General features: G+C 34.3%; 1 protein-coding gene across 1 annotated transcript; it reads left to right on the top strand.

The window, feature by feature from the left end:
* Positions 1-6,368: 6,368 nt before the first annotated feature.
* On the top strand, positions 6,369-6,947 carry LOC133862968 (probable calcium-binding protein CML25). Its single transcript, XM_062298910.1, has one exon. The coding sequence runs from the start codon at positions 6,369-6,371 to the stop codon at positions 6,945-6,947; it is 579 nt and encodes a 192-aa protein (XP_062154894.1).
* The last annotated feature ends 6,246 nt before the right edge of the window (positions 6,948-13,193 follow it).

The following is a 13,193-nucleotide window of genomic DNA, read 5'->3' as shown; positions in this document are numbered from 1 at the left end:
TTTTACCCTAATATTCCTAGCGTTTTTTGAAAAACGTCATGAATTCTATGGTTTCCAATGTTTTATATCAAAACGACTAGACAAAATTCCATTCCTTACATATTTTATAAATAAACAAAGAGTTTTTATTTTTAATGGCGTATTTATAAAAAGGCCAAGAATTTTTTTGTCGCATTTGAAACAAATGATGGAGATAATAGAATTAGTTTCAAACGCTGAGAAAAGAAACGTTAGTAAACACTTTTTTATTTTTTTGGTTTGGTAGTAAATGTGCAAATCTGGATTTTAAGTGTAGATTAGGGTTTTTGCTTAGAACATTACTAATATTAGAGTATAATGCATAGTAAGGAGCCTCTAAATTCCTAAGAAGCTCGTGCGGGGAGTTGTAGCGCTCGAGGTAATTAATCGCCACGAAAACGCCAAAATAAATTATCATCAAGCATGAATATTTTCACCTGTAAATTTGCATTTTTTACGTATATATTTCTCGTGAAAATATGTTAATTTCTATAGCATCATAATTGAATTATTTACGAAGTGATATAAGTCATAGGCAGAGCCAATGGGTGATGAGAATGGGCAAATGGCCCCCATGGCTCGTTTAGCTTTTAACCCAAAAATGGCTTACTTATTGATAGAAGCTTATTCTTTTTTTGTTTGGGTAGCTTATTATAGCTTGCTTGGCATGAAGTTCTACATTGACAAGTCACACCATGGTTACATATATAGTGTAGACGCGTAATTTGCATTGAACCGTGATTCTCTTTGTTTCCTAATTCACCATATCACTCGTACTTATGTTCCTTATCACCTGTAATCTAACTCTTAGAAGATAGTTTAAACTTCAAACCTAGATTATTGTCCAAAATATCAGCCACACCTCGCAAATTTAAGAATAGGAGAGTGATATGTTGTACATACTGTTATGTGAATACGTAATGGATCTTGTAACGCGTCTTTTGACAAGAAAAGAAACTGGATTGAGTTTCTTCTTCCTACTTTTTTTGATAAATTGTTAGATTCTGGGGGAATCTAGACCTTTTAGATTTGGAAGAAACCTGGACCTTTTCAAATATCAAGTTTGGGATTAATTATGCTTGTTTATTCATTTACTAACAGTAGCTGAGCCAGGATTTTGGGTGAGGGGGGTCAAGAATTTTTTTTTTTTTCGATGAATAAATAAAAAAACGAAAGTTGAACAAAAATTAATTAAAATTTTTAGCTAACACAATAAATAAATAATTGATCATTAATTTAATAGATATGCTTTTCGAATTTGGTCTCTATCACAGGATGGTAATTATAAATTTTTTTCTTTAAGCAAGGATTGGTTGGCAGATTTGCTAAATCTACCTCAATACGAGCTCGTTTAGAATTTGATTATAGCTCAATTGAATCATTGTTTTCCATAATCTCAGGCAACTACAATTATATATTTTATATAATTAATATATGAAACAAAAACTATATATATTCATAAATAATTAAATAAAAAAAATTATTAAAAAAAAACTAAATATAAAAGAACAATTCAAATATAAAAGCTTAAATCTTAAACAAAATTAAAGTTTATTACATACCTAATAGGCTGATACTGAAAGGCTGGATTTTGTTGTTTAGAAATTGATTTGAACGGTTGAACTTAAAAGGTCTAGTTGAATTGTTGAATGTTTGAGTTGGAGCTTGAAAGAAATACCTAACAAATTCTACAGAGTAAATTTTTCTACTCTCTTATTTCAGACTTTTCCGCAATTTGTAAAAATAACACTTGTGTGTGTTAAGTTTAACCCTAAGCTCTTACACTCAAAGCCTCAAAGTCTAAAAAATTGACTGAGATTTGACATTCTGATTAAATGACACGCACACGGCTCTAAACTCACTAAACTGACTCAATTCAAGACGCACGTCACACACTAACCCGAGATGACACACCACCACACACGCACGATGCACACTAACTGAGATTTTTTTTTCTAAGCCACAAGATGTCATGTGCCTTGTAGGCTATAGCTGTAGAGTTGTAGGCTTGAAGTTTGGCAAGCAACTCATTAAATTCATTTGGCTTTTTACCCATAAAGCCACGACTTCAATCCCTTGTGATTTGTGAAGACTCAATACTACTTTGATAGCCAATAAGCAGCAAAGGCTGATAACATGCAGGTGCCCTGCTGGGCATTGGGCAGAAGATGCAGAACCTAGGCTAAGGCTACACTGGCTACTTATTTCTTAATTCTTCTCTTTATCTAACCGAACATGGGCCAGCTTTCATCCACTTCAAGACTCAACTCATCCAACTTTTTTTTTTTTTTTTTTTTAAGTCATCCAACTTTTAAACGGTGTGTTTTGAAGAAAAAAAAAAGTTGTCATCTTCCACCTTTGTCCCTTCTGGCTTCTTCAACCTCTAAACTTTTGAGGTCTGTAATTTTCTTTAACCTAGTTACAGAAATGAGAAAGGTGACAAAAAAAAAATCACGGCAAATGGTGGGCAAGTTTGTCCGATTGCCCCTTGATGAATTGCTGTGGTGGGGGGGCATTCCAAGGGCATAAGAAATAATTATACTACCTGTTGGAGAGTTTTTAGGAGGTGGGGGGTGGGGGGGCATTTGACCCCTCTCGACCCCCCCTCCCTTTGCCCATATTCACTGACATAGTTTGAATAGAAGGAATACAAGACTTAGACTTGGAGTATAACTCCTTAATGATATATACTTGGAGATAACTCGCACTCAACTAGGAGATAACTCCTATACGACTTAGAGACCATAGTGTTGCAACCCAACTAACTCTAAAATTTAATCCTAATACCACACCGAAACTAATAATAAAAAAGATAAAGCAAACTACAAGACTACAATATGTAATCAACTACTTGACTACCATATGTAATCCGACTGCAACACTGACATATAATAAAATATAGAAACAGATACTAACTAAGAACTCCTAATGCAACATTGACTTCACAACAAAAGTAGATACTATGACATGCTAATCTCTTGCACTTTATTATCATAACATTCCTCTCCCTGAAAATCACCCTTGTCCTTAAAGGCAAAATAAGAAAATCTTATTTGAGATTCAAAGGGGCTCCTGTGTCCCCTTGATGACCATAGTTATCTCCACTAGGCTCCTCCTCCTTAGGATATATACCTTTAAGAAAGAATAGCTTTTTGGAACGATGGTCGTTCATCACATTTAAAAAATAGGCCATAGTCTCGTCTCTCCCACAACTCTGCTGGACTTAGGCAATTCACCACATATTCTTGTGTGTGGTTCAATGAAGAACACGGTAGAGGTGATGGTTCAGGTTCTTTATATTCATGCCAAACATATTTCTAGTCCTTTGATGGCAAGCTTCATACAATCGTGCTAGCCCAATTGCTTCTATCATAGTCGCGGGTCTTGCCGCTTGTTCCTCTGTTCTCAGTCTCACCTTTAGCCCACTCACAAAACACCCTAGTTGATGTGGGACGAATAACTTCCATACGCGGCTGAGAAGTTGCTCAAATGAAGTTGGTACTCCCTAACTGATCCGATTTGTTGCAGCTTCGTAAGATCTCCGAAGTGATCTTCAAACATTGTTGGACCATAACGGACGTGGAGGGCTATTTTCAAGGAGTCCCAAATTAGGAATTCGTTACTTTCTTTAAATAATTAATGCCACATCTTCGCCTCTCATTCAAGGTGATAGGCAACAAGGGGTCGTTTATCCTCTTTCTCTGTTCTTTGAAATTCAAAGAATTATTCCATCCTACAAATCTAGCTTGTGGGATCATCTACTCTGTTGTACCTTGGAAAATCTAGTTTGGCTAATTTTGGCATTGTCGAGTTGAAGGACCCGTGGGACTGCTTGTCATGAGTTTTGAACATCAAGTTTTCTCCTGAATTCTTCGCACCTTTGGATAATTTAGCCAAAGCTTTATTGTTTTCTCCAGTTTGTTTCATCAGCCCTTCGAACACCGTTTTGATGCTTGCAATTTGCTGTTCCAGTGGATCCATACGTGGGTCAGCCATGGAGCAAGAACTTGGCTGTGATACCAAATTGCGTAACAGATCTTGTAATGCACCTTTCGACAGGAAAATAAACTTGATTGAGCTTCTTCTTCCTACCTATTTTGATAAATTGTTAGATTCTGAAGAAACCTAGACCTTTTTAGACACCAAGTTTGAGATTAATTTTGTTTGTTTATTTCTTCACTCACATCGTTTAAATAGAAGGAATACAATACTTAAGACTTGGAGTAGAACTCCTTAATGACACCTACTTGGAGATAACTCACACTCGACTAGGAGATAACTCCTACATGACTTAGAGTTTCACCCCTTACACACAAACAAATGCACAATAGTGCTACAAACCCAATTGACTAACATTTAATCCTAATACCACACTCACGCTAATAATAAAGATAAACAAAATACAAGATTACAATATGTAATCAACTACATGGCTACCATATGTAATCCGACTGCAATACTGACATATAATAAAATATAGGAATAGATACTAAGTACTCCTAATGCAACATTGACTTCACAACAAAAGTAGATATTACGGCATGCTAATCCCTTGCACTTTATTATCATAACATGTGCTTTGTAACTTTTTGGGAGGTAATGGATTATATTAAAAAAAGAAAAGAAAAGAAAAGGTAATACTGAATAGACAAGGAAATCTAGGGAGTTGTAAATTTTATTATAAAAGAGCTATTAAAAAAAAAAAAGAAAAAAAAGAATTGATTTTAATCATTGAGTTGTCCATCCGGGTATAATAAACTATTATAAATATCCCATATTATTACAATATTGGTTATAACAAAAGCACTGCTGGCACGATAAATGCATTAGCATCAAAATATTCAAACTTTATTTTATGTTTAGAAGGTAAACCTCCATTGAAAGTCAAGAACAACAAACACAACATTTTCATATATAGTGTTATGAGATGGAGGAGTAGGAGTCATCACCCGAGTTGTTAGAGTCTTCTACGTTAGTTTGTTGTTTGAGTCTTTGTCATTAATAGTGGATTTTTATCTTATCTTTAATTATTGTTATCGTTAGTTTAGTCGAGTATGAGTCTATCACTGTGAGTCTATCACTATGGTTTATGTTATCGTGTTAGTTGATAGTCGATTGGTAGGAGTCATTTGATAATTAGTTTGAGTGGATGCTTATCACCACTTAGTTGAGTCCTAGTAGGAATTGTACCTGGCTGTGGTTCAATCCTACAATGCTATGTTATCTATTTAAAGAGAATAAGTCATGAATAAAAAGGATTAAAAAAAAAAATTAATCCAAACCTTGTGTTTGAAAATGTCTAGGTTCTGAGGGCTTCAGAATCTAAAAAGTTTAGGTTCCTTCAGAACCTAACAATCTATCAAAATAGGTAGAATATAAATCCAGCTTCTTTTCCTATTAAAAGGCGCGTTGCAAGATCCGTTACATATTCATGTAACATATAGTTTCATATGTTCTTTAATAGATTCTCTTTGGACACTTATGGTTAACATGTGACATAAAGACATTTGTTAAAATAGAAAATAAATAAGACTGATAAGTTATTTATTTCATTAGTTATATTCATTAATATTTGTTTCTTATATTTTTTAATCTTGCCCCATGTAAACCAAAACATTAGATCCACCACTAATAATTATGAGCTCTAACGTATGCAATTGGTTTTATATAACGTGTTCTACTTACAATTTATCCATCCTGACTTTGAGAAGAGAAAAGTGTTTATGTGATTTCATGATAATACAAAGAAATAGAAGCATTGATGCCAACATTTTGGGTGACAAACTTCTCAATATTACATATAATTTACCCAGTATATGTTAAGGATTCACAAATTCCTATGCTTAAATCAGTTGCAAACGTTAAAATTAATGTTTATAGGTTGTGATATGAGTAGGCTCTTAAGAGTAAAGTAGAAGAAGCATTTGTGATAATGATGGTCTTTTATAGATTAATAGAGTATTCTTCGAAGAAGAAAGAAATAAGATTTATGTGAATGTTTCATCTGAAAGAGTGAGTGGCAATGCATGACTTAACTGCAATTTTTTTTTAAAAAAATATAATTAAAAAAAAGGAAATAAATAGGAGATGCTATATATAAATATTTATGACTCTCTCTATAACCTCCCAAATCCCATGCTTGTATCACGCGATTTCTCTCTTTAAATTTGGTACTCACATTTTTCCATTTTCCCACAATGAGATCCATTCGGTTACAATTTACCAACTGATCATTCTCATTAAGATTCTCCTTCTCTTTCCTCTCCCATTTCTTCTCGGTCTATACCTCCCATTTTGTTTTCTCTCCTAACAAACCCCAAAAAAATTCTCTTTACTTTCCATCTCAGATCATGAGTTTGAAATCCGTTTTCCGCCGGAAAAAGAAATCCAACTCCGCCACCGGTTCCTCCCTCCCATCAACCATGATTGCCACAATCCCAATGCCGCCGTGCTCGCAGTCCCAGAACAGCAAGGCCCAGATCATCGTGGAGCTGGAGCAAGTCTTCAGGAGGTTCGACGTCAATGGCGATGGCAAGATCTCGTCGTCAGAGCTTGGATCCATCATGGGCAGCCTAGGGCACCCAGCCACAGAAGAGGAGTTGGACAAGATGATCAAAGAGGTGGACGCCGACGGTGACGGTCACATCGACCTCCAAGAGTTCGTGGAGCTGAACACCAAGGGAGTGGATTCAGACGAGGCGTTGGAGAATCTCAAGGTCGCTTTCTCGGTGTATGACATCGATGGGAACGGGTTGATATCAGCGGAGGAGTTGCACGAGGTGTTGAAGAGCCTGAATGACGACTGCTCGTTGGCCGAGTGCCGAAGGATGATCAACGGGGTCGATAGGAATGGGGATGGAATGATTAGTTTTGAGGAGTTTAAGGTGATGATGATGAAGGGGTCACGCCTAGATTTGATGGACCAATGATCTTACCCAATAACTACATATTCTATATCGTTGATTTCTTTTGTTTTTTCTTTGTTTTGTTTTTTTTTTTTTGGTTTTTTTTTTTTTTTTTGTTTCTAGGGAGATTTCATAGCTTCTTGATCAATGATGATGAAGATTTGTGAATATTTTGAGCATTCAATGGTTTTTTGTTTTTCAATTTTTTTATACTCTATTTTGCCTTGGTTTTATTCTTCTTGGCATTATGATTTGTGCACATCAATTTTTCATTATAAATGAGTTGCTTCATTGGGCAAGTCGGGCAAATCGTATATAAGTATAGAGTGGGATGAAACTATTTCTTTCTTTGTCTTCTCTCTTTGAAGCCTTGTTTTTTGACCTAAATAAAAGCCTCATTCATCACCAAAAAATTATACAATGATAAAGCAAAATATCTTTGAGTTTTACTTGAATAATTTCGTTTATTTTAAGAGTTGAATGTCATGGCCTGTTTGCGTTGGGGGGGGGGGGGGGGGGAGGTTTTGAGTCAATGTCGGCTCATCCACTAGGCCACTTAGGTGGTTGCCAAAGCCCCCATTGGAATAAGGCCCCAAAGAAATGTTATTTTTATTTTTTTTATTTTTTATTTTTAAAAAGAGCCTAATCATAGTCTGGAATGATTTTGAAAAAAAATAAAAGAAGTATAATCTCTCTTTTGAGACTCTTTAACTTCTCTAGAAAAATCAAAAGTTAGAGGCCCAAGAATACAACAATTAATACCAAAAAAAAAAAAAACAGTGCATTCTCTCTCATAATAGAAGACTCTAGAACTCCCGCATAGAAGAAAAGAAAAGAAAACCCCATATGCCAAGGAACACAAACCTTAAAAAAATTACAAAAAAAAAAAAAAACACAACTCTTATTCTCTCAACAATATTTCTTCAGAAAAATACCAAAAAATCACTCTCTGAAATACTTTACAATTTTCTTTGGTAGCCATGAGGTAGGAGGCCAAGACCGTCGTTAGGAGCTCGTTCACTTGACCACCCGCTAGCTCTCACCTGTAGCCTCTCCCTTCGGCAATCTCTCACACCCATGACCCAAGGTAAAAGCAACCACTACTGATACACTAACCACCGTGATGGGGTAATCGAAGCTGTTGCTACTTTTTTTTTTTTTTTTGTGTTGAGAGTTCGCCAATGATGTTTATGCCTCTTTTTAAATCGTTCAAAATTTTTGTATTCAAACCTAAACGTGTAGGCAACAAGAAGAGAGAAGACAAAAATGTGTGGATGTGGAACAAAAACACTTTTACCATAGTTTGTTTGTATTTTTTTTTTTTTTTTTTCACAAAGAATGTGTGGTTGTGGAACAAGTACATTTTCCTTTGTAATTTATTTATTTGTTTTGGTCATTGTGATTGTAATTTTGGCTTTACCCTCTCTCTTTCTCTCTCTCTCTCTCTCTCTCTCTCTCTATTTTTCCCCTCTTATTTCATGTTACAATTTTGTAAACAAAAATTAACTACTGTCCAAAAAATATAAGTAGATCAACTGTGTTGTGGCTCCCAATGTCGAATAAGCATGAAGAAATCCTTAACAATAAAAAGAAAATACTAAAAATTTATATTTTTGTTGAATAATAAAATTGTTTAGCCAAAAAAAGAAAGTATTATGTTTTTTTGTCAACAAAAACTTAAATAAATAAGCTAATACTAGGCATATGAAATGATACTAGTAAATTGTTACGTTTTTGTCAACAAATACTTTGCTTGTATAGATTGAGAGAATTAGATGATCTTATCATAAAGGGAAGCTAAAGGGTCTTGAATAAATCCGGTTCTATTATTCTTTTATTGTAGTTTTATATCTTAGATGATGTTTCTTTTATTTACATTTTTTTTTTTATTATTATAAATGTTGTTAGAAACATGCATTTGGATATATAAAAAAACTTTTAAAAAAGAGAAGAATAAAACATCAATTGAAACTCAAAGGAAAAGAAAAGAAAAGAAAAAACATATATAAATTTGCTATGAGCAATATAACATTGAATTTTAAAGGCGATAAGAATAATTTTTAAATTAAAATATAATATAAAAATTAAAATAAATTATATTATTTGATATTTAAATATAATTATCGCCTTAGACCCCAAAATAAATTGAGACGACCCTGCTCTGAGCATGACAGTAGATTGTGTAAAATCATAATTATAATTGAAATAATTTCAAAATAGTTTCTTCTTTATCATTATCTAAACAAAAGATTGTTTTATGAGAATATTATTATCACTCCAAATTGTAACTCAAAACTCTAAAGCCCCTGGGTTGGCCTGACCGCCCATTTCGATTGAATTTGAGGGTGATTGCCCCCCACCACACACACACACACACACACACAATCAGGGTTGAGGACACTAATTAATGCCTAAGTGTTTCGATAGAGTTTTGTTAGTCCTAAATTTCAGGAATGAGAGGAATTGAGAGTTTTGGACATTTAGAGTAACTTTCTCCGCAGAACATTCGAACAGTAGGTAATGGTAAAATAAGAAAGACATTCGAACGGTCTACCTCAGCAACACGTCAAGTACCATTTGAATAATAACAGTCTACATGCAAATCAAATAGAGACATTTTAGTGCAAGTCTCGTGAAAGAGCTAATATAAGCAAGGGAAAAGGCAGGGGGTCGAGAGGGGTCAAATGTTCCCCTCACCTCTAAAGAATTTCCCTTACACCAAGTAGAATTCTGCTGAATTCCTTGATTTCCCCACTCTGCACTCATTGGGGGGCAAATGTTTTTCGAAAGGACTGAAACTAATGACTCATGCCACCGTGATTTTCTTTTTGCCATATGAGTCAATGTGATTTTCTTTTTGCCAATGCTCAGGAATCAGGCGTTATGGTAATTAGGTTTACGAAGGTTGAAGAAGACCAAGGTTGAAGATGATTTGAATGTAATACGCGTGGAAAGCAAACAACACCAACCTATTGCTACCAGCCTACCAATGAACATTTCAAGGCAACTATTCACCTTTCAAGGGATGGTTCAGTTCACAAGTAAATGGTTTAGCTCCTTTCAATTTTTTTTATTTTTTATTTTTTAAAAAAAGAAAGAAAGCGGAAACATAAGATATTTCTATCAACATTAATCATTACAATCAGAGCATGTACTAAAAATCGTCACATTAACTGAAATCATACTATACGAACCATCGTTATATGAGATCAAGACTAAACCATAATATATACAACCATGCCTCAAAACTCTAGAGTCTACAACATCACCCAAAATTTCTAATTACCATGAGGAGCCCACCTAATATCGCAATAAGTTCTCAAGCGTCAACTGAATTGATATCATTGTGCCAAACGGCCACATCTATTTCGAAGTCCATCTCGAATCGGACATCTAAAGGTAGTCTAACTATAAAACAACACATATTTCATATATAGAAAAGATACAAGTGTAACTCCACAACTTAATGAGTAAGCACCACATGGAAGTAAATCATGTAATAAGCTCTTGTAATAAACTCAAAATGACATTTCACAACATCATTCCCTTAAGGGATTTTCACAAATGTTTGCTAGATAATTATGAAAATTGATTTTTTTACAATGCAAGGCATGACTCGTGACATTTTTACCTTGACGCATAAATACATTTGAATATGAATAAAACAATATTCCACATATCATTCATCAAATCATTATCTCATCATAATAGCGTACCCGTATATAAATCCTCATTCAGTGGATGTTATTATAACATACCAGTACTCGTGCCACAAGGTAGTGTAAACATACTTGTACCTTATCCCTTGTACAATTGAGATTAACAAAACATACCGATCCCTATTAAAGGTGATTCGTAATACCGGTACCCCCACCATAAGGTAACATAAACATACTTGTACCTCCCTTATACAATTGAGGTTATCAAAACATATTGAGTCCCTAATACAGATGATTTGTAACATACCAATAGCCAACCCCAGGGTAACGTAAACGTACTTGTATGTTAACCCTCGTACAATTGAGGTTGTCATATGATATACATATCATTTTCATAACTTTTGCATTGATAAAACATACTTGGCATGTGAAACGCGATTTAGTAATTGAAATACATTTAGGGCTCACAACATATAGAGAACATTATACCATTTCATATGTTTAAGAAAATCTATAGTTTTCATTTGCAGTATAACGGAGTAAAGTTTTTATCCATTTCCATTGTGAGTTTTACTCACCTTGGCCGTGATTTTTCACTGAATAATTCCCTTAACAGTCAATGACATCCAAATCTGTGAAATGGTCTATCATCATTCTTAATCTAAGCTAAAATATCCTTAAACCTATTCTCAGGGCAAAATGGTCATTTTGTATGACCATTGAACGTTCGGTATTCTTGTCAAATGATCGGCATTGATTGTTTGATATTCATATCGAACAATTGATGTTAATCGTTCGGTACTTCCATCGAACGTTCGATTAGCTGACAGAATCTCAATTCTAAGAAAATGTCCTTAACTTTACCCATTCTACCACAATTCAAGATTCGATTTCACTTCTTAATATCAATATGATTCAAAGCCCAAATATAACTTCTATGCAGAAACATGTCCATTCACCAACATCTAATCCCTAACCCATCATTAATCTTTCCATAAAGCAACATCAACTTATAATATCCAACTTGTAAGCTTAGATCTACCATAATACGTCTCTAAACGCACATGGGTATTCATTAATATCTCTTAACAGTAGGTTAATCATGCAAGACTATCAAGATAACACAATCTTATTCATAATCCATACATTAACCAACATCAAACCTCTAAGATTCATCATAGACACCTTAAACAACAAACCCATTAACTAAATACAAACCTATATCACCTAAATCTCAAAATAGTAAATATATGAGCCAATAATCAGTAGAAACTTCAAGAAAGTTAAAGAGAGGAGTGTTAGGATCTTGCTCTTGAAGCTTCCTCTAAGCCCTCTTGCTCCAAACACACTATCTTCTCTTGCTTTCCTCTTAAAAAAATCCAATATTTCCTTCTATTTCTCTCTTTCTCTTTCTATTTTATCTTTAGAGGTTGCCGTGTCGTTCTTGGGGTTGAGGGACACACGTAATGGAAGCTTAGCTCCCAAATACCATTTTTTATAGCTCAAAAATCTGATATTTTTGTGTCTGATGCAGGATTGAACGTTCCATAATGACCATCGAACGTTTGGAGTTGCATTTTTTCAGCAGTTAACCACATCGTATAATGTTTAGTAATACATGCATAACTTTTGCTATGGGTCTCAAAATTTTGCGTGCGACCCCATTTCAGAATGTTTTTTTTCGAGACACACGAAACTGTATCCATTCCAATATTTTTTAGTGTATTCTTGGAATTCAAAAATTCAATGTTTCCCTCTTGAGACAATGTTTTCAAACTGACATGGATTGTTTGGTATCCAACCTTGATCGTTTGCCTCAAACGTTCGCTTTCCAACTCAAATGTTCGGCATCCCATCGAGCGTTTGATATCCTATTCGAATGTTCGGCCTTCACAGAAAATGTTCAAAATTCTAAAATTCCCCTTCTCTAGATCCAACCCTAATATACCATATTGTTTTATTAAGGCAATCTTAAACTCAATAAATACTTGAGGTATTACACATATACCAAAAAGTACGTATGAGATCACTAATCTCAAAATAAAATACAAACCATCACCACAAAGCAAACAATAGAACACCAACTCAAGAAAAGCAAGGTTGGAAAGGTAGTAAAAGATGAGATTAGAGTAAATGTATTACATTTATTGAGAGAAGACTCAAGATCAACCACCTCTTATTCTTCCTCTCTTTCTTAGGGTTTATGAGCAACAGGGGCGAAAATGGTTTTAAGAGGGCATAGCATTCTATTTATAGGCCAATCAATTGCATAAGAATGGCTAAGGTGTCTTATTTTTTTATTTTATTTTTTTTAAAAAAACTCCTCTCAGCTTTGAACGTTTGAATTAAACTTCAAACGTTTGATCGTTCGAAGAAAAAAATGATTGTTCTCCCTCGATTGTTTGAAGGAGAACAATTAATAACCGTCTTATTTGTACAATCCTAGACTAGACTATAGTGGTTACCCATAACGATCAAAATTTGGGGTCATGGGGGTATAAAAGCATAACAAGATCATTTAAAAATATTGATGAGATGATCACTATTCAGGGTTAGATTTAATATAAAATGTAGCAAAATAATAATGTGTCTAGATGATTTTCAAATTATT

This window comes from Alnus glutinosa, chromosome 1 (assembly GCF_958979055.1).
Source record: "Alnus glutinosa chromosome 1, dhAlnGlut1.1, whole genome shotgun sequence".
Lineage (NCBI taxonomy): Eukaryota > Viridiplantae > Streptophyta > Magnoliopsida > Fagales > Betulaceae > Alnus > Alnus glutinosa.
This window is presented reverse-complemented; position numbering and strand designations above follow the sequence as displayed.